The 27175-nt window shown below is 38.4% G+C and overlaps 1 protein-coding gene across 4 annotated transcripts in view; it reads left to right on the top strand.

The window, feature by feature from the left end:
- The window catches only part of LOC111861926 (6-phosphofructo-2-kinase/fructose-2,6-bisphosphatase 1), a 159914-nt gene that overhangs the window by 111779 nt on the left and 20960 nt on the right, over positions 1-27175 (top strand). For all 4 annotated transcript variants that reach the window (XM_023846893.2, XM_033750503.1, XM_033750505.1 and 1 more), the window contains 6 exons: positions 6327-6452; positions 9205-9365; positions 14983-15117; positions 15281-15434; positions 22282-22385; positions 22481-22699. In XM_023846893.2, the coding sequence (XP_023702661.1) occupies positions 6327-6452; positions 9205-9365; positions 14983-15117; positions 15281-15434; positions 22282-22385; positions 22481-22699 (899 nt within the window). The remainder of the gene's footprint in view (positions 1-6326; positions 6453-9204; positions 9366-14982; positions 15118-15280; positions 15435-22281; positions 22386-22480; positions 22700-27175) is intronic.

Genomic DNA, 27175 nt, shown 5'->3' with positions numbered 1-27175 from the left:
TATATATATATATATATATATATATATATATACAGTACAAACGTTTCTGTTCATATGATCTTTTAGACGATGGTCGGTCTCCGTATGTATGAAGTTTTGCCTTTTGCAGGGAAACACAGAAAAAGGGTTTATAACTTGAGCAAGACTGAAACCCGCGAAGCCAGTGTTTGAGCAGATTAAGACTATGGCTGTGTGATCAGCAGTTACATGTTCTACATTCTACATTTTCTGCCCGAAAGTTCATTACTGTCTTCACAAGAATCCTCCACTGATCCCTATTCTGAGCCAGATCAGTCCAATCCATACCATCCTATCCTATCTCTCTTAGATCCATTTTAAGATTGTCCACCCACCCACGTTTTGATCTTCCCAGTGGTCTCTTACCTTCTGGGTATCCCACCAATATCTTACATGCATTCCTCCTCTCCCCCAATAGTGCTACATGCCCTGCCCCTCCCTTCCTCCTTGACTTGCTCATTTTAATTATACTTGGAGAAGAGTACAAGTTATGAAGCTCCTCATTATGCAGTTTTCTCAAACACCCTCGGTCTGTGTTCCTCCCTTAATCTCAGAGAACAAGTTTCACACCCATACAGTACCACAGGCAAAATTATAGTTCTGTATATTCTAATTTTTATGTTTTTGGACAGCAGAGGAGAAGACAAACGTTTCTGGACTGAATGGTAGCAAGCACTGCCTGAATTCTATCTCTTCTTAATTTCCTCCTGAATCAGGTTTTGACTTGTTATAGTCAATCCCAAATATCTGTTTTCTTCAACATTCTCAAAACATCTGTTACCTATCTTTATGTCATGATTTTGCCTTGCATTTTGGTGCTTTAAACAGCAACAGTACCTAGTTTTCTCTGTCTTTACTTCTAGACCGACTTCCTTACTGGCATCAATTAAAGTTTGTGTTTTGTTCTTTGGTGCATCCGGATTATCGTCCAGTATATTCGTATCATTGGCATAGACCAACAGCTGATTTGTCTCATTTAATTTCAGTCCCACTTGGTTTTCCTGGACATTCCTAATGGCATATTCTAAAGCAAAGTTGAAAAGCGTGTCAATAAAGCATCTCCTTGTTTTAAACCATTTTGGATAGGAAAATTATCAGACAGATGTTTACCTATGAGGACTTCACTATAAGTTTCGTCTAAACACATTTTAATCGGCCAAACTATTTTCATGGGTACGCCAAACTCTATCAGAATATTGTACAATACTTCCCTCCTAACTGAATCCTAGACTTTCTTGAAGTCTAAAAATAGCTGATGTACTGTCTCATTGTATTCCCATTTTTTTCCCAGTATCTGACGAATGCAAAAGATCTGATCAGTAGTTGATCTGTTACATCAAAACCCACACTGATGATCCCGAATAATTTCATCTATATATGGACTTAACCTTGAGAGAAGAATATTGGATAAAATTTTGTATGAAATTGATAGTAGTGAAATCCTTCAATAGTTACTACAGTCAGTTCTATAACCTTCTTGTGAACTAGTATGATAATATGCTCCTTCCACCTTCTGCTTCAATTACTTCTGCCAGAATTTAAGCACTACCTGGTGATTTATACCTTTTCAATGTTGCGGTAGCACTTCCAACCTCAGAAGGGCTGTTTGTATTTCTATCTGCCTAACACCACTGACCCTCTGTACATTCAATAACTGAGAGAAGTAGTTCTTCCACCTATTCAAAATGTTGTGGGAATTTGCAGATCACCATTCTCATCCTTCACTAAGTTACTTTTAGATTGGTAACCCCTCTTGAAGTAGTTTATTACCCTATACAAGTCTCTAATGTTCTTGTTCTTACTGTTCATTGCAAGCTCATCAGTTTTGTCTTTCAGATATTCCTTCCTTTATTCCTGAAATGCCTGCTGGTTTCACGTCTTACGAATTTATTCATATTATCCCCATTTATTTCGCTTGAATCCTGTAACCATTGCAATTTGGCTTGTTTCTTTTGGTCTAATAATTCTAAGCATCCTTCATCGAACCATGACTTACGCTTCTTCAATTCATAATAACCTAGACTCCCTTTGGCAGATATTTTGATAGTCTCTCTAATAATTTACCAAGCTTTATTAACATCCATTTCAGTGTCTTAAGTTTTCTAATGCTGCGAACCTATTTGAGAGTTCAACATGATACTGCTCCTTACCCTCTACCTCGTCTGATTTCTTGAGATTAAACCTCTCAAGATGAACACTGCGTTATTTGTTTACTCACTGTCAGTCTCTCCATAATATTTTCCACCACCAGGTAGTGGTCAGTATCACAAGCTGCTGCCCTGAATAATCAGACATCAAGTATACTTGAAAGCCATCTCCATTCTATGAAGATATGGTCAGCTTGTTGTATGTCTTTCCAGCAGGAGATGTCGAAGTAAATTTATGAATGTTACGATGTGGGAACATTGTACTTTTGACAGTAAGATTTTTCGATGTAATTATTAATTTCGTGTAAACTGTCATTCCCAGTTGTCAGTTTGAAAATGTCTTCCCTATCTACTTTGGCATTGAAATCTCCTAACAAAATTTTCGTATGGTATTAAGGGATTTATTGAATATATGTTCTAGTTCTTTGTAGAATCTGTCCTTTATGTCATCAATTTTATCTTCTGTTGGTGCATGAACATTCAGAACGATGATATCACACCACCGACCTCTTGGTACTATGTATGACATCCTATCACTAATGACCTCTACCCTCTTAACTGCTGATATGATTCTCTTATGTACAAAAAATCCTGTACCTCATTCATGATTCTCATTCCCCTTTCCAGAGAAATATGTTTATTTGCCTTCTGGTTTGGTGCCACCTCCGTCCCATCTGAACTCCTGTACTCCCACCAAATGTAACTTATATTTTGAGATTTCTTCTGCCACTGCCCCGAGCAAACCTGCCCTATACATACTTCTAAGATTTCAAGTACCAAATCTCATCCATTTTCTTTTGCTTAGGTCATTTATCCAAGGAATCCGTCTAAGTCCGAGGCTCCTTGTGATCTTTCGTAACAAGCTTATTTTTTACGGTATGGGGTTTTAACCCCACACCCAACCTCCAAGCTGGAAGACCACCCCGTGCCGGCTGTCCACAACTGATTATTCAATATAGTCGCAGCTACCCTCCATCCGCAACCTGAGGACTCGCCATGCCGTGGTGACAAGGGACCCACCTGACATGGACTAGTCATATCCTGGCAGAATTCTCATAGTCTCACTGTCACTTCCTCTCACACATGAAGTCTTTATTTCACGGACGAATTCCTTACTTGCCATTTCTTCGCAATCACCTTCAACTGCCGTTTCCAGAACTAGACACAATCCTCTCGAGTACTGGCCTATACTCCCTTTACTCTGCTTTTGTCAAAGTCAGAGTTTGCTTAGTGGGTGGTGGAGTCCAACTGGGTCCACTCGGCACGGCGACCGCTGATTGGCCTATTGTAGCCTGCCCCAGGTGATTATGATGATGGAGAATTTTGTGAAATGAAGATTGGCAGGAGAAACCAAAGTACTCGGAGAAAACCCGTCCCAGCGCTACTTTGTCCATCACAAATCCCGCTTGACCAGACCGAGGATCAAAGCCGGGCCGCCGCAGTGGGAAGCCAGCGACTAACCGCTTGAGCTATGGCACGGCCTCAGAGTCAGAGTTACTTTACGATTGGCAGTTTACCACTAGTGAGTTCGTCTTGACGACAAGCCCCTTGAGATTCATGGTCAGTTTCCCCCCCCCCCCAACTGAACCCTTGCGGCCATAATCCTTATGTAAACATCCTCTCTGACGTGAGATTGGGTCTGTCATTTACAGTTGCTGCTGGTCCTCACCAGCGCAGTCATTCTTAGGTCCGAGTCCCGTGGGACTCATGACCACACTTGCCATCTCTGATTTGAGGCTCCCCCCACTTGGAGGACCAGGTCCTCATATTTATATCCCTGAGGAAGAGGGTGGCTCGGTTATACCCCCAGCTACTGGGTTCCCCTTTTCGTCACCTCTTAGGACTCGCCTCCTACTCTGCTTTTGTCAAGTCAAGTCAAAGCCACATTGTGACTGACAGTTAGTTAGTCAGTAAGTCTTGGTGTTGAGCCTCATCTGGGACTCATGACCAGATTTTTATTACTGTTTGACAGTTGCAGTCTTGTTTTTATGGGGTGCCCTCTCTGATGAGAGGACTGGTCAGTCTTCTGTATATGCTGCTGGCACTCGCCAGCACAGTCTTTCTCGTGTCCGACTTCCTTGGGACTTGCAACTATATTTTACTGTCTCAGGTCTGAGACTTTCCTTTTCATCGCCTCCTACGACTCACAGAGTCACGGTGGAGGTATTTGACTCCGCCTCCAGGAAGGTTTCTGTCTTGCCAAACGCTTCTTATAACCACTTTGCACAGACACCATGGAAAACACTGTCTTCTCTTGTCAAGAAGGGTTTACTGACCCGTGGCCTAACAATGGACGTCCTATTGTTGAGCTCTTATGCTTCACAGGAATGTGTTTACCAACCCATTGCCTATTAATGGGTATACACGTCACAGTATTTTGTTTTGTGGAAAACTGAAGAGAAGCTAAATAAATGGAACCTCATTATGAAGGAATATGGACTGAAAATGTATGTGGACAAGATGGTGACTGAGATATTCAAGGGACATAGACACAATTGTCACAGTAACTTTTAATGGCGCAGTGATTAAGCAGGCGAACAAATATATGAGTATATTGTCACATGGTAAACGTGACTGGAAGTGGTTTGGATTGGTAATCAGATTTATTGCACTTGTAACTACAAATAACTGCGACAGTCTTGCAGAGTTACACACTCCAAAGATCGCTGTAACCACAGCACACATTAATGTATTCTCAGTCTTCTTTAGCCGTTTCTTGGTAGCAGCTTCCAACAGTGAATGTTCCACCCCCTCTGGGTTCATGAACTGTCACTGGCCTCAGTTACTAGCTTCTCATTTCTCACAGCTGCAACTCACAACTGACTCAGAAACTTTGTGTCTGCCAGCACATATAAAGCAGTTTTGCTAGAGAATGAAGGAGAAGGTGTCATTGTTTTCAGAATGTGGCAGAAATGAATATCAATGAAGTTAGTATTCCATCACACACAGTAACTACATAATACAAAAACTAAAAATGTTCAGCATCCGAAAGAAATATTTAGTTATGTTTTGTAACAAATATAAGCAAGTGTTTTCTTTTGAAACGCTCATCTCTGATCTCGTATTTGTATGTGTGTGTGTTTGTGGCAGGTTTCTTTGTGCCAACCAATATACTGAACAATTTGGTGTGCTGTACACCATGCTCATGGCTTGCTTTTTCTTGGCAGCCATTATTTTTATGTGATGGGGTGTTTCATTCCCTCCAATTTCTAGTTAGTTAACAATTCAGTTATTGCATATAAAGTACATCTTCTGGGATATAATGCCCTATATTCTGTTGAGATCTAGCTGACGGTTTGGAGGAACACTTAATTTCGTCTTCACGGTTGAGGAACAAGCCAAATAAGAAACCACTGTGAAGCACATAGCAAGCAGAGCCACATGGCACTATGTCCCAGAAAGTAAACATTTCATAACCACTGCTGTGAGAACCTCAGATCCTGCAAAATATATCTTGATGAATTAAAGAAGGCTGTTCTGATTGTTAAATATATAAGAAAAATATGAATTTGTTCCATCAAATGGGTACCTATCATGCTTCGTAGTTCGGAGGTTGTGGGTTCTGCTTTTGGCACAGAAACCAGTGATTTTAACTTGAAGTTTTTCGTGACTTTCTTCAGTCCCTCCAGGAAATTATCAGGATGCCTTAAATTTGACCATAATTGCTTCTTTTACAGTTCATTATTCACCAGTCATCTTACCATCTGCTATGTAATCTAAGATACTAGAGCACTGTTGCATAAATACAGTAGAAGAAAGGTTTTCTGTGTTTTAAAAAATTAGCATTAACACGCAATATGTATGACAGTTTTTGGTTTGACCAAAGACCTACATTATTGTGAAGCAATCCAATACAAAATTTCAAACTCATGAAATCTGTGGAAAAGGAGCTGGTTGTACTTTCATGGGTGACTGCTTAGAAATGTGTTGTCCTCAGTCAGCTTCAGTGGTCATCCTTTCTTTCCTTCATTCTGTCCTTCAAAAGCCCATTCTCTTCACTAAACTGCGTACCACTCTTAAATGCAAATATTGATAACGTAATTTTCGTCAAAGCTTTGAAGTTGTACTTTGAGCTGTTGTGATGAGTTTGTTCATTTTGTGGGTTCTTTTTGGGAATAAAGTAAGTGGTGTTATGTTCATGAGATTTTTATGTTTGTGCAGGCGAACGAGCGAACTATGTCAACAGTCCTCATGTCATTGCTATGGTTGGCCTCCCAGCCCGAGGCAAGACATATATTTCCAAGAAACTCTCCAGGTATCTCAATTGGATTGGCATTAACACGAAAGGTAATCTATTTGATTACTTCATTTTCATATTGCTGTAAAAGAAGTACTGAGTACAAGGAGGCATACCCATTCTTCACCTGAAATGTGGTTGCTTTTCTTTACAATATGTAGTAGCTAAAACTTTAAAGAATGAGTGACACTAGAATGAAAATATTAAAGTTTACTCGTATTATTACAAAAACGGTTAATACTTAGGATTCAGATCACATCCTGAGACTCTACCACAATGCCTACACCTCACATTGAGCGTCATGGTTATTGTACATATATTGGTAAGACTGTAGAGTAAATTTAACAATATCATCACATGTTGTCTGTTAGATGTGCAATAGGAAACGGAGATTAACTGACAGAACAGTTACATTTCTATACAAATTAGATTAAATGCTCTCACTGTTTGTCATCAGAGGCAGCCGGAATAGCACAGCTGGTACAGCAGCGGGCTGGACTGCCAGTGTTCAATTCCTGGTAGAGGAAAGAGTTTTTTTTCCCGCTCCACAGCATCCATACTGGCTCTAGAACACACCCAGCCTCCTATGCAGTAGGTACCAGGCGTTCTTTACCCTGGGGCAAAGTGGCCGGGGTGTAAAGCTAGTCACTCACCTCCATCCAGCGCTGTGATCAAGAATAGTGGCGCTGTACCACCACTCCCAATACACTTTCATGGCGTGGTAGTTAGTTAAGCACAGGAATGCTCTAGCATCTACCCTTTAATTCCCCCCCCCCCCCATTTTACTGTTAGCATGGTGCATTTTTCTGTTCCTGAGGACTAGATATTGCAGATTTTGAAAGAACTCCTGCTGCTAACAAATGTTGTGTCTTGTAACATGTCACTGTACAGATTTCAGAGGCAAAGTCACAGTGATTTGCCAGTTACCAAATCCACATATCAGAATAGTTTATGCATCTTCTGTGTTTTGTTTCCCAGTTTATTTTTCAATTGTCCATTACAATAGCAAGATTTCAGATTCTGTGTTCAGTGTTACACCCACCTTGTGCAGTTGTATATGCTGGTACTATTGGTCACACAAAGCTACAGAGTACTGAGATGGGATGGGGTCCAGCAGTGTGATACTATAATCAGGGGACAGATGGATGAATGGGCAAAGAGGCAAACAACCACAGATTGCTAGTAGGATTCTGAAAATATGGTTCATTCAGAACCCTAGAAATTGATGTGTAGTCATGTAACATAGAGACAAGATTTCATTTCTTTCATACATCCTGTGATATATCAGATGTATAACTGAACTATAGGAAGATTTCTTAGTGAACGTGTGTGGGGATGAATTTGTCTGAATTCCAGTCTAAGAAAGAGACCTCTCTGAAAGTCTGCAGTTCACATAAATCATGACAAATTGTATACATTTATATAGATCTTTTTAAGCAGCATGTTACTGTGGGTGTATGTTTCAATTGAATACCATTTTCATGGCATGGGTTTGTAATAAGTATACATTTGAGTCATACTGGACGGTGTAGTCAAATACTTCTATAATATTGACTGGTGTGAGGGACCAGATTCAATAAAGTTAAAAAAGAGAAATAGTGGTTATTGTACTTGAATTATTTTAATCAAATTACTGTTTTCTGTTGTTCCAAATGGTTGTGATGTTCCCACTTAAAATTCGCGTCTCAATAAAAATATTATGATTTTTAATGGTTATATTACTGTCTGAATATTGAGTATAAAGAAAAATAAGTGCATGACCTTGTAGCATCCTTAGAAAGAGTATTGTGTCACATATATCATCACTGCCAGAAATAGAAAAGTTTGTCTTCTTCCATCATTTACATTAAGGCACTAAGTAATCAAAATGTAAATAGGATAAGTCAGATGTTATGATGACTAAGCTACAGAATGGAGAACCAAAAGGCTAGAATTCGGTTCTTGAAAGTGCAAGAGATATCTTAAAGAAATGGTTTTTGAAGTTCCAAGTGGCAGTTTATGACCATAATGGTCAGCCTTCAGGTTCTCTGGTGTGAAGTCCATAAGTCAACTGAGTAATTATATACTACTGAAGAATGATCGAGTGCTGTGGCATTAGTTAATGTTTTAGGGTTCAGCATGTAAATTACAAAATTGTAGTATGTCCACAAATATAAGAAATTACTTTTTTTTTTGTCACTACAAAAACTGAAGAATTACTGTAGTTAGGATAGTGGATTTCCGGACTGTGGGACGTAGGTGGACAACAGCATTTCAGGGAACATCGTCTTCCCCATCATCAGGATCAAAGTCTTTGTAGTGTAGCCTCCCCATAGAGATTACTGAGATGTATAATTTTATATGTTCACAGCAGCAAGTGTTTAGATTATTATCTTCTAAGTTGTGACACCAGAGAGACCTGTGGATGATACCAGCATTGGAAAACATCAAATCTTATAACAAATTGCTCAGATAATTGATTGATTAATTAGTTGTTTTAGTTGGCACCAGATTACTTCTGTGTTTTGTCATTACTGCTGATCTGTGGTCATGGATATTTACCCTTCTTGTTCCTTTTTACTGTTTTGTTTCAGCCTTTGTAATGCCACTATAAACAAATAACTTTGCAGAGATTATTGTGGATAATTAAAATTTGTTTCTGGAATTTTTAGGCTGTCTTCAGACAGCCTTGCAGAGACAACACATCGAACAGGTGGTTTGCCTTGTATTTAGTACACCTGTTGATGGCTAAATTGCTTAATTGATCAGATCAGTAGTTCAGTTAAACAATCAGTGGCTGATGCTTTTTTGTTTCTTGGTCAGTGTTCAATCTGGGTGAATACAGACGACATGCAACCTCTGCATATAAAAGTCACGAATTCTTCAGGCCGGACAACAGAGAGGCCATGGCCATCCGGACGCAGTGTGCCATTGATGCTCTGCACGATGTGTGCTCCTGGCTAGAAAATGGTGGTGAGGTTGCGGTGAGTTACATTACATTAAATAGTGTCATGATTTTAGTGACTGTAGTTGGGGTTTGGGTTGGTAATCAGATTTATTGAACTCTTACAACTCATAAGTGCAAGTAAGGATTAAGTTCTTGCTGTTCTACACACTTCACAAATCACTCTAGGACATACTGGGTCTTCTTAGTCTGTTACAGTCTTAATTAGGTGTTGTTTGGTAGCTGCTTCAGTGGCGGACGTTCCCCTTCCTCTGGGTTACCTAACTGCCCGCAGCCTCAGCTACCAGCTTCTTACAGCACCAGCTTACAATGTAACCCCTGTGGTTATCTAACCAACTGCAATTCATAACTTTTCTTGCTTGTAACATCTTGGCATGGACACACATATAGAACACCATTTCTCCATTGCAGTGCATTTTTGCTCAGCGATGGCATTCTCCATTTTTGTGTGCGCAGCCATTGGCATGGACTGCACAAACAGCACCATTCCTCTGTTGTTGTTGAACACCATTTCTCCATTGCAGTGCATTTTTGCTCAGCGATGGCATAACTTACTCCATTGTTGTGTGCGCAGCCATTGGCATGGACTGCACTAACAGCACCGCTCCTCTATTGTTGTTTACAGGCCACTGCCTAGTAATGGCCAGCCATTGTGACTCCATGATTCTTGCTTTGACCAAATATGCCACAGTATGTAGCACACATCTCCTTGAATGTCTAGTTTACCAGATTTTACAGTTCATAAACTCCCAAATATTTGAATTTATAAATGGTAGCTCAGGCAGATAGATGCTGATTTCTCACCACAGAGCCTCAAATTAAATCCTGTGTGACTTAATAGGAGATTCATGGTGGATGAAATGGCATGGGAGCTGGTTTTTTGTGGTTTCTTCAGTTTTCCTCTCCTAAGTGTCACNTCATAAACTCCCAAATATTTGAATTTATAAATGGTAGCTCAGGCAGTTAGATGCTGATTTCTCACCACAGAGCCTCAAATTAAATCCTGCGTGACTTAACAGGAGATTCATGGTGGATGAAATGGCATGGGAGCTGGTTTTTCTGTGGGCTTCTTCAGTTTTCCTCTCCTAAGTGTCATTCTCCCATTGCTTCATACTCATCTGTCACCTCCCCCAGAGACATGCAATGGCCCTGAGCGGGCAGCGCATTATCACCTCACCTCATTTCTGACCCAGAATCTGGTTGGTTATTGAATGAGTAAATTGAATGAATGCATAAAGGCCAGGCCTAGACCAGCCCTTGCACCAAGACCTTCAGTGATCCTCTTCATATGCCTCTATGTCAACCCTTTTTTAACAATCCTACACTTCGAACAAAGTGTAGTATCTTACAGGGGTGTCTTGCTGATCACCTGGCTCCATAAAATAGTGACCCAGGTGATGAAATCTTAAGCTATGGCTTCACAGTTACATAGGATATGTATGGCTGATTCATCTTTTTTCTAGGCATCATTCACAAATGGGACCATTCATCAGTACCATTTGGAAGTGGTATCCTTTCAGGTGACAATATCCAGTAAGTAGTCCTGTCACCTGCAGTAAATAGTTTCCATTTTAATCATTCCTTGTTTCTTCTGATGGAGCATCGTCATAGGAATCCTTTGCCTGTTTGAGTCCTGTTTAGGACTCCCAGTATTTTTTATGGTCTCTGGTTGTCCAGTCCCTGACAGACTTTTTGGCAGTTCCTGCTTAAATGACACAAAGCAGTTCAGGTCATATGAGAGGACATTTAAATCCCAATTTTGCAAGTTGATTGGCAGTTATATTACCTTCAGTACCCTCATGACTAAGCATCTGTTTCAGTTGAACTATGCTATGTTTAGCCAGTTTCACACTGGACTCATGGCAATCCCGAACCAGTTTTGAGTTGATTTGGTAATTGTCAAGTGCTTTAATTGCAGCTTGACTATCCGATAGAATATGGATATTTCTGTTTTGATGGTGCCTGTCTACATTCTCTACTGTGCATGCCTTGATGGCATACATTTCTGCCTGGAATACTGTGTGTGTTTCCTAAGGCTGAAGCTAAGCTTCTGCCTTGTACCATAACCATATGCCCAAACCCCAGTGCTTATATTTGTCTTGGAAACATCTCTGTACCAGATTAGTGCCCCTTTCATATCAGGTGAGTGAGTAAATTAGTATTAAATGTATTTTATATTTTGTTTGAAAATTTAGTTGAGTAGTTAGATGGAAAACATATTATTTACATATATCACTTTTAAATGTATTACATAGAATTAACACATACTTACATTGCTTAAGCCATTAAGAATGATTCTGCAATCAGTGTACCATCATGTGTATGTTCTTGCTTATCTTTTGAGTCCCTCTTATACATTGAGCAGAAAATAATCTGTGTTTAATACTGGACTTCATTCTCACTTCTGTCTGGAGTATGTATTTGTGGTGGAAAGGAATGTGAGTGAACTTTCGTAAAATAGTCAGGGCCATAGTGGACTGCTATAAACAAAACTGAAATAAGAATATTATATCTCAGGGTGTGAAATTTCGTTATTTTATTCCATCACCACAGTAGTAGTGTGGACATACTATATGTTCATCATTTCTTACATGTTTCAGTTCATTAAGCCATCACCAGATATTTGACTTTTTACATTCACTTATATTCATCTGCTGGTATTCCTACATTGGCCAGTGTTTGCATTTGGAATACTGTTTTTTTAGTAGCATGTAATGCTGTTATATATAAAAAGGTGTGTTTGCCTCTAAGATTAAATATTAACTGTTGAAATATTAAATCACTCAAATTGAACATATGTAAAAATTTTCTTATGTTTGTCTGAATGTCATACTTGTGTGTAGATGTGTCTCTTCTACTGATGTATATTTTGGGGGATTCTTCATGGTCTGGAATGTGAACACACTTTTTTATGAGAATATGCAGTATTTTTGGGAAGGGGTATGTTTTTTCCTTACCTTGTGTTGAAGTAGTATGTGTGTTGTTGGCTTGTAGGTATATAATTGCATTTTCTCCTTGTTTGTGTTCCTGAAAATACTAAAGAAATACATAGTATATATACCCTGTACAAGAATCATATTGACAAGTAAACACCATCCCACCAGATCACATTACCTTACCTAAACACCAGACTTCCTAACATCAGTTCCACAATCACAAGATAGAAGAAATTATACTTATCCCAAATACAAGGTAAGAAACAATTTAAAAATACCATATCTCAATATTTAACATTGAAATCTTGCACTCATACAGAGTGTTTCACGACTTTAGGGCATAACTGCAGGAGGTGATTTCCTAGGTCTTTGTGATCAAAAAAGTTCATATAAACATGTGTCCGATTTTGGACGGTTACGGAGTTATGACCGTTTTTTCATTCCCGTACACGCCCTTGTATGAACCGTGTCTGTCAGCTGACAGGTCGCTATTTTTAGCCTGCTACAGACAGAGCGTTCTCGTTATCTTGACACTTAAGAGCGGGGTGGGTTGGTATGTCCAGCGTGGTTCACAACCAAGCGGCAGCCTGTGTTGCACCCAGCGGTGACATTTTCGAAAATCAGCTTTAGGCACCAAGCAATTCAAATTAAAGGTAATTTCACGAACTTAACTTTACATTTATACTTTAAATCTATCATGTATTATGCTGGTTTATTATTTTGTTCTGTTTATTGTCAGTAATCATTACCTTCTATTCTGAGTTTAAAACGGTCATAACTCCGGAACCGTCCAAAATCGGACACATGTTTATATGAACTTTTTTGATCACAAAGACCTAGGAAATCACCTCCTGCAGTTATACCCTAAAGTCATGAAACAACCTGTATATTAAGAAAATTTTAGTTTCATATTTCACTAATAAAGCACCATTAATCCTTCCAGTTTTCTCTGTAACATGGTCCTTCATTTCCTGGATGGAATGTGGGCAAGTAAAGTCATAGTTTGCCTAGTCATGAGGGCCATTACAACAACCTGTTAAAAAAATACATTTTTCACCCTTTACCTTATCCTTTACAGTTTCCATAGCTAGAGATGTGTACAGCACAGCAGACCACAGCATGTGGTTACCTTTTCACTACAGAGAGGTTTCTCATGGTTCTTCATAGGATTGTCTGTTGTCCCTCCAGTACTTGAAATTCTATTTGTTTACATAGCCAGACAAATGGAAATGGCCCTACCTGACATATTTAAACATCCAAAAACGATTTCAGCATTATCCACAAGGTCTAAGAACTGTCTATGGTAGTTTATATCAGAAACTTAATCTTGTTATTTCAGTTCATGAGTTACTTTGATTTTGTACAGATGAATTCTCAAGTGTTCATGCAGAATCTTTTTAATGGACCTGCTTGACATGTGTAAGGTGACCTTGTTGAGTGCACTGGACTCTGCTGTATTACAGCTCTCACTCATTCAGCATTCCCTGGTGTGGAAACAGAATGTGCAGGCCCAACAGGCGTATTCGCTACACTTCCATAAACATTGAAATCTTCAAACCTGCTTTAAAGTGGCATTATGCAAAGGAATTCTGACATTATTTGGGGCATCAAACTAACACTGAAAATGTCTTTGTACAGTCACAGTAGACTTAGTTACAAAATAAATTCTCTCAGTGAAGACTCAGTATTTCACTGTCCAATTCTCCATGTCTGTTACCCTAAACTGCACAATATTCGCTTTCCCCACTCCAACCAGTTATCTGCAACAAGGATGAAATACATCACATCCTCACACCCCACCCTGTATTGTGTGTGTTTGCGTGCATATGCTTGCGTGCGTGTGGGATGATTATATATTGGAAATTATCTGGGGAATATGTTGCATGAGCATAGACTATATAATGAGAAAATTTAAAGATGTGAGTGATAATAAAACCTTCAGTTTCAGATGATGTTCATACTGAAACTGCAAATAAATACTGAATACCAGAATTTCTTCATACTTACTGACAAAATATTTCTTGAGAAGCTAATAGCTCCTCAGCTAGTTAAGAAATTACCAGAACTTTGTAGATCCTAAATGTCCATTACCATGTTCACGATGGCCTGCCGCTGATCCCTATCCTGAATCACATAAATCCAATCCATACCTTCCCATCCTGTCTTTTTAAAATCCGTATTAATGTTCTCCTACCTATGTCTAGGTGTTCCCAAAATTTCTTTCTGATTTTGTAATCATTCTCTGTTATGCAGTTTTCTCCAGTCTCCTGTCACTTCATCTCTCTTCGGTCCAAATATTCTCCTCTACGCCTTGTTCTCAAACACCCTCAGTCTATGTTCCTCCCTTAATGTCAGAGACCAAGTTTCACACCCATACAGAACCACAGGCAAAATTAAAATTAATTAAAATTAAAATAGGATATTGGTGGGAAAGCCAGAAGGAAAGAGACCACAGGGAAGACCAAGGCATAGGTGGGTCAATAATATTAAAATGGATCTTAGAGATATAGGATGGGATGGTATGGATTGGATAGATCTGGCTCAGGAAAGGGACCAGTGGAGGGCTCTTGTGAACACAGTAATGAACCTTTGGGTTCCATAAAATGCTGGGAAATTCTTGAGTAGCTGCAGAATTGGCAGCTCCTCCAGAAGGGCTCAGCTCCATGTGTAAGTAAGTAAATAATCATTGTCTATTGTCAGGTGTTTGATGCCACCAATTCAACATGGGATCGCCGGCAAATGATTAAGGAGATTGTTGTGAATAAGATGGGATTCAAGCTTTTCTTTGTAGAGTCAGTCTGTGATGATCCACAGATCATAGAACAGAACATTATGGTAAGTTACTACCGGACTCTTATTTCTTTTAAAATACTGAAGAATTGTAAAGGGCTAAAACACTTTTCTGAAAAAAAAAAGTCATGATATGTGTGAGTTTTTAAATACTCCAAATGAATTGGCACCAGATACTACATTTGCTGTTAATCTGATTCACAAACAGGAAGTGAAAGTGAACAGCCCTGATTATAAGAACATGAACACAGAAATGGCACTCAGGGACTTCCTACAGAGGATTGAACACTATCAGGAGAAGTACATGGCTTTGGATGAGAAGCAAGAATCAGATCTGAGCTTTATGAAAATATACAACACAGGTATGTCCAGCCTCCTGTAGCATGTAGTAACTGGCAGCTAATCACAGAATGAAGTGTCAGTTTTAACTCCCGTACTTCTCATAGCACAGCACAGCACATGTTGTATTGTATACTGCATCATGGCAGGATGTACTCACAAGCTGACTGATTCCTGAAGATTTTGGTGCAAATAGCAATGTAGCAATGTTAGCCCTGAAGCCTTAAATACAAGTTTGTTAGATTCACTATAAAAAGAAAATGTTGTAATGTGGCTAGTATGTACAAGACATTCACCATTGAAACAATAACATATATAAAAGCACAAGATATCAACAAATAAACTCACCATAACCAAAGCAGACAAAGGAAATGCTTATAAACTCACGCTGTGTCAGCCACAGTGGACATCACACTAGACTTTGGACTTGTTCACTTCAGTCAGACTCCTTGCCAGTTTAATTACGTATCATCACTCGTTTCATGCACTACATGTGTTTATAGTGAACTTCAGTTCATCATCGAGTATTATGCTCAGCAGCTTCTTGGAGGCTACCTATTGCTACCCGCCAATTCCTACCTCATTGGTGCAGAATTCATTCACGTCTTTCTGCTTATTCATCACCCAGTTACTTGATAATGTACCTATTTTAAACCTGTACAACTGTTTCATTCAACACATTTATCTAATTATCCTCACAATTGACTTCTGAAGACTTGAATTTCAATTCTTCAGTGTTCCAACGATCCCAAACCACAGACTATCCACTCAGTCTATGTGAATATCCCATAACTATCCTTTCGGATACAACAGCACATTCAACAATAAAACTGCACAGACAAGATATAGCCATTAGACCAATAATCAAGTGGACAAACACACCTGTGTATGAATTAGTGAAACATCTGTCACAATTCTTACACAAATACTTATGTCTGCTGTATGTTAACAACATTCATAACTCTGGCCATTTAATTATAGACTTAATAAAATATGGAAATCAGTTACAACATGCAAATGTGTTTGTTAGATTATAAGGAATTTGTACACCAATATGCCAAAATTAGATATGATAAACATAATAATAAATATATTAAATAGTAACTCAAAAATTGATGGAAGCAAGTGAAAAGAAAAAATACATAAACTAAAAACATTAACAAAACAGAATTATGTTCAATTTGAGCAACAGTATTACAAGGTAATAGACAGATTAGCAGTGGGTGCTCCAACATCTGTAACATTGGCAGAAACATACGTACATCCAACACCATGCAACAGAAACAGATATATCCAATCCTAAAACTGGATACTATAGATATGTAGATGACATCCTTATAATTTATAACCAATAGAAAACAAACATAAATAAACCTTAATGGAATTCAGTAAGCATCAGACCAATATAAAATTCACCCTAGAGAAAGAAATAACTCCATTAATTTCCTCGATCTCACAATACACTGAAAGAAACCAAAGCTAGAATTCTCAATATACATAAAACACACACAGACATCATCATGGATCCACGCATGATGACCCGAGGCTGGTTGTTAGGTTTCTGAACAAAATTCTTTTTACAGGATGAGGTTGTTAGCCTCATGCCCAACCTCCAACCTGGAGGACCACGGTATCTCTCTTAGTCTGGACTCTACTCTTTGACCTTTCCAGCATGGGTAACCCTAAATGTCGCACCATAGCTCAGGCGGTTAGTCACTGGCTTCCCACCATGGTGGCCCAGGTTTGATCCTGGGTCAGGTCAAATGGGATTTGTGGTGGACAAAGTTGCGCTTGGGCGGGTTTTCTCCGAGTTATTCGGGTTCCCCTGCCAATCTTCATTCCACCAAATTCTCCATTCGCTGTGCTGAGTGGACCCAGTTGGACTCCACCCCCCCCACTAAGCGAATTAAAAAAAATGGGTAACCCTACTGGTAGTTAAACTACTGCCGGCATAGCATGCAACATCAAAAGAAAAAATGGGCTACCATCACATACATTGGAAAAGAAATGAAGATAACGAAGGTCTCTAAAGAAACACCAATAAACATAACATTCAGAACGTGGAACACAATACAGAACATCATAAAATTACACTCAGAAGTAGATAAATACTGTCACATGTCGGGTTCCTTGACTAGTAGTAACAGATTCTGGATTGGCTGATTGGATTTATTGCCACCTTCTTTACAGTTAAAATCAATCATAGCAGCTCGTAATCAGTGACTGCCTAAAACTCGCTCCATTCCTTACTGGACTAAGAATGTCTTCTCTTCTGTTGTGACTTGGTTCTGATTTACGAATCAGCCAGTTCTTCAACTTCTGTTGTCCACTGGTTAACACTCCACACCTGAAGACTGAACTGTTGAACTGCCTTCTGAATTCTATTACAACGGAAATGAATCATGGCTCACTTAGAACTGAACTCTGAATCAATTATGTGTCCCCCTTTATAGCTTTGGAATGAACCAAGTACTCGTAGAGATTACCAATTCCAACCATTCCTCTTTCATTTTTTGCATATCCATTGCAGTGAAAGTATGTGTTAATTTCGTAGCAGTGGTTTGGTTTTCCCACAATCCTATCCATTGCCAGAGATACCTGCCTAGCAACCCGTTGTCTAGCAATGGACTGTTCCAGCTTTCAGGATGCATATCACAATATGAAAAAAGTGTCGTATAGCAAATCAAATGCCTAGACTGTCCATCGAACTATATAGGACAAACAGGTAGATCATTTCAGATTGGATATAAAGAACATACAAAGGCAGTTAGAAGTAATAATGGCAACTCCGGATATTAAGTTCATGTTTTGGCCACAGGACATTCAAATGGCACTATAACAGACACAGTGGACATTATAAAATAGAGAAAAGAGGAAAACATTTGAACATGTTAGAAAAATTTCATATATATAAAATCAGTAAAGACAGATTACACGTGAATGACATACATCAGTACTTATTACACAATATTCAAAACACTACAGCAGATAGCAGCACACACGCCAGTCCCTGTATAAAACAGAATCAGTTACATCACACACTCATAACATCCACACTGCACACAAAATAAGCAACAGACATAGCAAAAAGTAAGTACACATTTATCCGCCTTAAAAATATACAACTTAAAAGTATTCCATGAAAAAAAAATACTAACATGAACACTGATTGCTGTAGCCCGGAAGGCACGCTTGTTCCCCCGAATTTCAGTGCACCTGATGATGGCCAAGTAGACTGAAACATGTAGTGCAGTGACAAATTTTAAAAGGATTTAATTTTAAATCATTATATTGTTGCATAATGTACAGTAAACAAAACCAAAAATAAATTCGCCACTAAATTGTTGCATGAAATGTCCGTATGAAATTTGAAGTTAAAAATTATGTCAGGATTGCAGGAAATATAAATGGTCATACTCTGTTGATAGGATGATTAACTACAAAACAGCATAGGATTCACCACAACCATTGTGTTTTCATCATTGGTATCCAGGAATTAGGCCCCTCAACCTGTTTGGAACTTCATCTCCACTTCTACTTTGATCTTCCAATCCATTTCAGTTTAATATTTGCAGAGTTGTCAGAATCTGGATGTTATATTTGCATTTTTTGGAATACAATACAATAACAGTGTTGAATATAAGATGACATTTCTACCCAGTGGCAAAATTTAAGAAAATGTAATGTTTTGCCTTATCATAATAAAATTCCATCACTACACATTGACCTTAGATATACAGTAATTCCACAATTAGTAGTCTCTTTGGTATTCCTGATAATGTTAATTTAAAACTGGCATCATATGCAGTTTGTGAGAATGAAGGAATCTGTGGAACCTGAATGCCCCATGGTTTCATTTTGACTCCTATGATATTAGTCATGTGTTTTATTAAACTGTTATCTACTGGTAATAGACACAAGTACTACAAAAACTTTAAACGTAAAATCTGTTGAAATGAATAATATATCACCATTCTTTCCCATGGAGATCCATTGCAGGTATTACAATGCAGAATCCTTCAATCATTTTAGGGAAGTTCCCAGACATTTTTCCTTTTGGTTGATATTAATGGGGGGGGGGGTTGATCCCATGAGAGCTCATCCTCTCATGTTCTTTCCATTAGCTTCTGTATTGTATAAATTCTGTTATTTGCGGTATCATAGTGCTGTCATAATTTCTTTTATGGCCCTAAATGGTGTATCCCACAGTCGTCATCATGAAATGCATCAGTAATGAATAACAGCAGTTATGCATCACTGTTTAGTATTAGGGTTAACCTTTTCACTGCTGAGTAAATAAAGCCTAGCATAACCCCCTATGCTGAATTAATTTTGTAATGCTAATTTATGAAAATAGCTGGAAATTGTGTAGAAATCTGAGCAGGGCGTGCATACTGAATCTTATCTGACATGATGAAGATGTGATGTAGATGTATTTTAACTATTCCTGACATGGCCAAGATCAGGTGGTGTGTGGAGTATGATATTTCCCCTGCTAGATGCAGTAATTTCTAAATTCGTTTACAGGTGGCATACAAACACAGAAATAGGTCTACCTTTTATTTTATTATGTTGGCAATAGATGGAAGTACATTCAGAAAGTGAATTTTGGATGATCCATGTTTACAAAGATTGTGCCCATAAGAATATGGATGCAGCATGGACGCCATGTTGAATCATGTCCATAATATTATGGGCTTAGCAGAGTAATCCCTTGCATGAGCATTTAATGTCTTTCTGTTATGCATGGAATGGCCACTTAAGTGTGCACTATGGTTTGCTGACACATAATTTTCTTAGAAATCAAACTATAGAAATGCAATGAAACTGTACAAGAGAATAAACAACTGACACAAAGTAGCTGATGATACAGAATGACTACCTCCCTGTCATGTGTGAATGACAAGTGAAAGTAAAATGCCAGGGATAATCAGAAACTTGTGAGACATTACCGAATATGGACCAAATTACTTGCTACCTGACACCACCGTGCAGTCTCTCCACACCCACCACAGAAGATCACTGTGCATCCACAAGTAAACGGTGTGTGGAAAATGTGGCATATAAAGTCACACATCTGTATAGCAATGCTAGTTGCAAAGCCAGTTGAGCCAAAGCATTCACACTGGAAATATGGACAGTCTTTTTATGGATGTTCCACAAAACAGCAAATAGCTACAGTCTGACAGCTGCAGTAATGCAGAACTGAATATATTGCATGCAGATGTGTAATGAAAATCTAATGATTCAGATAGCTAGCTTTCCCAGAAATTGTTTATCATGTTTGATTTCAAATAGCCCCCCACCCCCCCTCCTACTCCTCCTCCTTAAGATGAAATTTCGAAAACATATCTTATAGTCAGGTAAATACAGTACAGTGTCTTTGCTGATTTGTTCCAAAGCATCATTTCATTTTTATTTAACATGAAATCAAGTCAAACAAGTGTTAATCATTTAATGACTGAATTTCTTCTGAATGATATACAGAGAAATTCAGCGTGTACCTCACAAGGAACACATTATTATGTGTCTGCTACAAAAATGAACCACTTAGTGCTATTTAGGGAAACAGTCACAGTTTCCTGTGAGAATCATACAGAACTAGTGTAGTTGGTTGAGGGGCTATGCTACAAGCCGGAAGGTCGCAGGTTCAAGTACCAGTGAGGTCATTGGATTTTTTTTCAATTGACCTAATCCTTCCAGCTGCACTGTGGTCCTGGGGTTCACTCAGCCTCTAACAGAAATGAGTACCAGGAATTAATTAAATAATTTTCCTGGGGAGTAAAGCGCGGCCAGTGCTGACAGCCTTGCTGCCATCTTTGAGCCGATTGTCTAGATAATGTGGGACCCTCAACGTCTCACAACCCTATGGGCCTTCACGGCCTGGTACAGGGATAGCTTTACTTTTTTTTTTTTTTGAACCATACAGAACACACAAATATACTCTGTGGGCAGAATGCAAAATTTTAGTATGGTAAAGCAGGTGGGATGACCATGTCTGTGGTCTAGTGGTCAGAGTTCCTGGCTACAAATCCAGGGTTCAATTCCTGGCGCTACCATATTTTCTGAGAAGTAGTGGGTCAGGAACGGGGTCCACTCAGCCTTGTGAGGATAATTGAGCGGCTAATTTCAAGGAAATAGCGGCTCCAGTCTGGAAAACCGAATTTAACAGCTGTGGGGATCCATTGCACTGACCACGCGACACCCTTTGTCTGCTAAAGTTGTCACTAACTTCACTGACAGGGCCGCGCCATAGTTTAAGCGGTTAGTCGCTGGCTTCCCACTGCGGCGGATCGGGTTCGATCCCGGGTCTGGTCAAGTGGGATTTGTGGTGGACAAAGTGGCGCTGGGGCAGGTTTTCTCCGAGTACTTCGGTTTCCCCTACAAATCTTCATTCCACCAATTGCTCAACAATCACCCTCACCTATCATCCGAGGCTGGTACAATAGGCCAGAAGTGGCTGCAGTACAAGGGACTTAGTCCAACCCCACTAGCAATAAAAAAAAAACTTCACTGACAGGCGGCGGTCGCTTTGTCGGCATTGTTCACTTGCGGACTCAAGCCATGGGGTTTGAAGCAGGTGGGACATGTAGAACCATCAGGCGTTAAAGAAGCAGAAAGTACATACAGCATTTTAATACAGTTACATTCTTTGCCCACTTCTTGCTAAAATACTGAAGAAAGCTGATTAATAAAATAAAATTTTGTGATCAGTTTCCAATAAAAATTAAATTTATAACTATTTTTAATTTATATTTGAACTGAAATAATTCAAATTTAATGCTTTATTACATTAATGATGTAATTCACATATATCTTTGTTTAGAGTGTTTTTTTTTGCGTTTTAAGAGAAACTGTATTTGCATACAGGCGAGAAGGTAGTGGTACACAAGCATGAGGGACATATCCAGAGTCGTATTGTCTACTACCTGATGAATATTCACATTACACCTCGTACAATCTATCTGTCAAGGGTAAGTGGTTTGTCTCCATTTCTTTGATAACTGTATACATTGCGCTAGTTAATATTACTACACATGTTAATAATATCTAATATTTGTTTAAAAAGCATGGTGAGAGTGACATGAATGTTGATGGACGTATTGGAGGAGACTCAGATCTCTCTTATCGAGGGAAGTTATATGCAACTGCACTAGCGAACTACATTCAGCAACAAGAAATAACAGGACTTAGAGTGTGGACGTCATGGCTCAAGAGAACCATTCAGACCGTAGCAACAATTCCAGCACCGCAGGAACGCTGGAAAGCTCTCAATGAAATAGATGCTGTGAGTATTAACATTTTTATCAGGTGTATTTCTATCTTCTTGGGTTAAATTTATTGCTTGTACCAGCCTTGAAATCATTGTTCCAATGTCTCCTTGATTTTCCTGCTGTTCTATCCAGTAGGTTTGTCATTTCAGAGTATCTTTGGCCACCTATTTTCATCAGTTTGTTGAATTGAATTGAATTGAATTTATTTACATTCTATAAATCCTAAGCAGGTTAGTACCTTTGGATACAGAACAAGTCAAAAGGTTACATACATAAGTACAGGCAATTTTAGCTTAAAAATTAATATAACTTAATTTTACATCATTCTCTATTTACATTGAAGTATTCATCTAAAGAGTAGAAGGAATGAGCATGTAGATAATTCTTTAACTCTGATTTAAACTTTTTAGTATCATTGCCCAAGTTTTTAATACTTTGTGGCAGATTGTTGAACACTTTTATGCCAGTAAAGTAGACTCCTTTTTGATATACTGATAAAGTTGATGAGGGTAGGTGGAAGTTATATTTTTGTCTAGTATTCATGTTATAGACATCAGAATTTAATTTGAATTTATCTTTGTTATAAACAACAAATAAGAGAAGCGATAATATGTATTGCGATTGAAGAGGTAGAACACGGTGACATTATATTTATAAGTAATAACAGTGATAGTACTGTATTACTTCAGATATAAGATGCCGTTGAATTTGAGACACATCCAATTATAGAATGTGGGTTTTAGGAATAAAGTTAGAAAGGTTCACATTCCTCGAATCTAAATCTTTTATACTGTATTACTTCAAATAAAAGACACAGATTTTACATATCTTTTTCCCCGTTGAAAAATTGAGGTGTGATTTAGATTCGAGGAATGTGAACCTTTCTAACTTTATTCCTAAAACTCACATTATATATATACACACACAAGTATATATTTGATGTGCCTCATATTACTCTTCGAACTTTTTCTGTGAAGACAGATTTATTTATTTCCTAGTTAAACCAGAAAATTAAGAGAGAGGGGAAGAACGGGAGATAGAGGACTTTGAGCCTACAAGAAGCAACTGTTTCATACAATACATACGAGTATTTCCATCACCAATGCAACAAAAGGTTATAGTCACTTTTATTCTTCATTCATGACATGTTTCGGCCATACGTTGTCATCATCAGGTGTCTATCGCTGTGCTAATCTGTTATACTGTACTGCATGTCACAATTGCATGTGGCTAGTTATTGCTACTCCTTAGAATAAAAATCATAAATTAAAATTAAATTTAAAATAGGTCAACCCTATGAAATTTAATAAAAACAGTTAAATCCAATCATCTTATTGGGACCTATTACCACAATCTATGGTAGCGTGGGTGTGTTTGTATTTTGTGTAGTTCATGGGTGGTGTTGTGAATGTTGATTTTCTTGTCTTCAATATGTAGAAGACATTCTTTATATGATTCTTATCTGTGTTCATTTTCTTTTTAGTGCTCACATATGCCCTTGTTTACCTGGTGTGTGCATGCAGCTAGTATGGGTGTTTAGTGTGTTTAATTCTGTTTTTATAGGGTAACTGCGGGGTGGTGTGCTGATATCTAATGTAAAGTTCTTGTCTTAAATATGGGATTGTTCATGTCAATATGTGTATCATGCATATGCAGATTATCCTTATTGATTCTATAGATGTAATATTTTTCCAGGGTAGTTAAATGTTTGCCTTTCCTTCCTGTTTTCATAATATCTGTCGTGTCCATTATGGTTCCATATGCTTATCCTGAGTTTAATATGTGGTTTGAGTATCCAGATTTGCTACTGTTGTTTCTGACTGCTTGAATGTGTTCTTATATCTGATCTTAAGTGTTCTTCCTGTTTGTTTAATGTATTTTGGACCAAAATTTTTGGTGGAAAATCTAGGAATTTCTCTTGGTAAATACCACTTCTCTTGTACTTATCTGTTTGTGTAAGGGGCTTTAGTGTGTTTTGTATTGTATTTTATGTTCATAAGGCTATTCATATTTGTGTGTCCTGAAAAAGTTTAGTGATTCTTTTTACTTCTTTACTACTGTGTGTGAAGGTGACCCATTTTGTTTTTTGGTGCCAGGGGTGAGTGTGTGTTTTGTTTTTGTGGGGGAGGCAGTTTTCAAATTAAGTTGGTGTTATATTTGTTGTTGAGTAATATGTTTCTGATGGTGTTCATTTGTATATTTTTTACTTTTTAGTTACTGGGTATGTGTGTAATCAGTGTAGTAGGTATTTAATACCTAATAGTTTACATTTGTATGGATGATATGAACTACTAGGTATCATAATGCCACTCTATGGATTTTCTATATGTTAGTGTGTAATGAATTATGAAGTGTGTAGATTCAGTGATAGCGTCAGAATTATTTGTAATTGTGGAACAAAATTGTTCAATAAATCCAATAATCAATCAAAACTCAGTGTCTAGTGACTAACACATGACAATATTTTCATTGAAATTTAAAAGAGTAGAAAAAATTTAGTATATATTAAATTTTATGAAAGTTGGTTCATAGGTTCTCAAGCTGTTTCATGCATATAGATCAATAAAACGAATTTATAAGATGGTGCAGGACCCACAAAAGTATTAACAGCAACAAGACAGAGATACAGTACAGGAAGTTTAGTATCTTAGTGTATATGTAAATCACAAAATTTGTATATTTGGTATAAGGAAAAGTTACAGACTGCTTTATCGATGCTAAGTATTTTTGACAGTGTTTTTTATAGGCAGAAATTTTGTACATTCACAGAAATGGTTTCTTCAGCCAGTTTTATGCTGAGTTTCCCATTGGAATTTCGGTGAGGTTTTTTCTAGTCTAAGTATACAAAGGGAAGTCGTAAATTATCCGCACTTTCGCCGTAACACATCTTTAGGTTTATCACACTGCATTCTGCACATGCATGCTTAGAGTTGGTACTACTGTGGTCACGTGATCGAAGTTTGACATCGATCACGTCATTTTCCTTCATGCTGTGACAGTGTAAACATGGCCGCTCTGCTAGCAGTGTGCACCAAGGAGGAGCAAAGAACACTGATCCAATTTCTCTGGTTGGAATGTGTATCAGGGGATGAAATTTATCGGAGGCTTTCAACACAATACAGGGACAGTGCTCTACCAGGTAGAAGTGTGTATGAGGGGATCGAGAAGTTTAAAAGTGGCCGGACAAGAAATTGAAGACTCAATCTTCCGCGGGAAAGGTGATGCTAACCGTTTTTTGGGACTCAAAAGGGCCTATACTGGAAGACTACCTGGAAAAAGGGTGTACGATCAACAGTGCAAGATACAGGGATTTGCTGACCAGCAATTCGCACCAAACGCCGAGGCCTATTACCGAATGAAGTGTTGTTGCTGCATGACAATGCACGCCAACACATGGCCGGCCAGACCATTGAAACCATTAACCATTGGGTTTCGAGGTGCTGGAACACCCTGCCTAGAGCCCAGATCTCGCCCCTTCCGACTATCAGCTCTTTGACCCGCTCAAAGTTGCTTTACGGACAAAGAAGTGGGGGAAGCGGTGCATAAATGGTTGCCCGACCAACCAAAAACCTTCTTCTTGGAGGGAATATGCAAGCCTGTGGACCGCTGGACCAGATGCATCGAAAAGGAAGGAGATGGTTGCGTGACCCACCGAAACCTTCTTCTTGGAGGGAATATGCAAGCCTGTGGACCGCTGGACCAAGTGCTTCAACAAGGAAGGAGATGGTTTGCATAACCAACCAAAACCCTTCTTCTTGGAGGGGAATACGCAAGCTTGTGGACCGCTGGACCAAGTGCATCAAAAAGGAAGGAGACTATGTAGAAAAATGACGTACTTGTTCAACTCCTACTTTTGTGTATATAAATTGGGAAAACAATGCGGATAATTTTTGACTTCCCTACATATAAATTGTTACACCAGCTCATTCACTGAAGCCTTCTCAGACTATACACTTGTCATTAATAAATATAACTCACATATTCCATCAGTTTTTTTCCTTCAATTATGATGTAATACAACTTAGCCCACACAATTCAGCAGTATATGTAATGGTCCATGGGCATCAAAAATTCATCTGTCCTTTGTCTGACTTAGGTATTATCATTTACTGGTTAATTATGGTTGAACATGTCTGTTTGTAGAACGTTCCACTTCACTTCAAAGACAGTTGTTCTCAATATCTTCTTTGTATCCTATCAAAGAATTTTAGAATTTTGATTGGGTACTTGCAGTAAGGGTATCCATATTCTCTGAACTAACCCTTACTAGTAGTTTGTATTCCACTTTTCAGTTACTGAAACTGAAGCAGCTTGCAGAGCAGAGCAGAACATCAACATGGAATTGACCCAATGTAAATCAGATTATTATTGTTGTTATTAATGATGATTGATATTGTTATTATTAATTATCATATTGACTATAAGGCAGTGTTATTTGTTTTTAATTGAGCCGTAAAATTCATCTGGAATTACCGGGTTCATGGACTTTT

This window comes from Cryptotermes secundus, unplaced genomic scaffold, assembly GCF_002891405.2.
Source record: "Cryptotermes secundus unplaced genomic scaffold, Csec_1.0 scaffold84, whole genome shotgun sequence".
In the NCBI taxonomy this organism is placed as follows: domain Eukaryota; kingdom Metazoa; phylum Arthropoda; class Insecta; order Blattodea; family Kalotermitidae; genus Cryptotermes; species Cryptotermes secundus.
The sequence above is the reverse complement of the archived record's forward strand: the minus strand, read 5'-3'. Positions and strand labels throughout refer to the sequence as shown.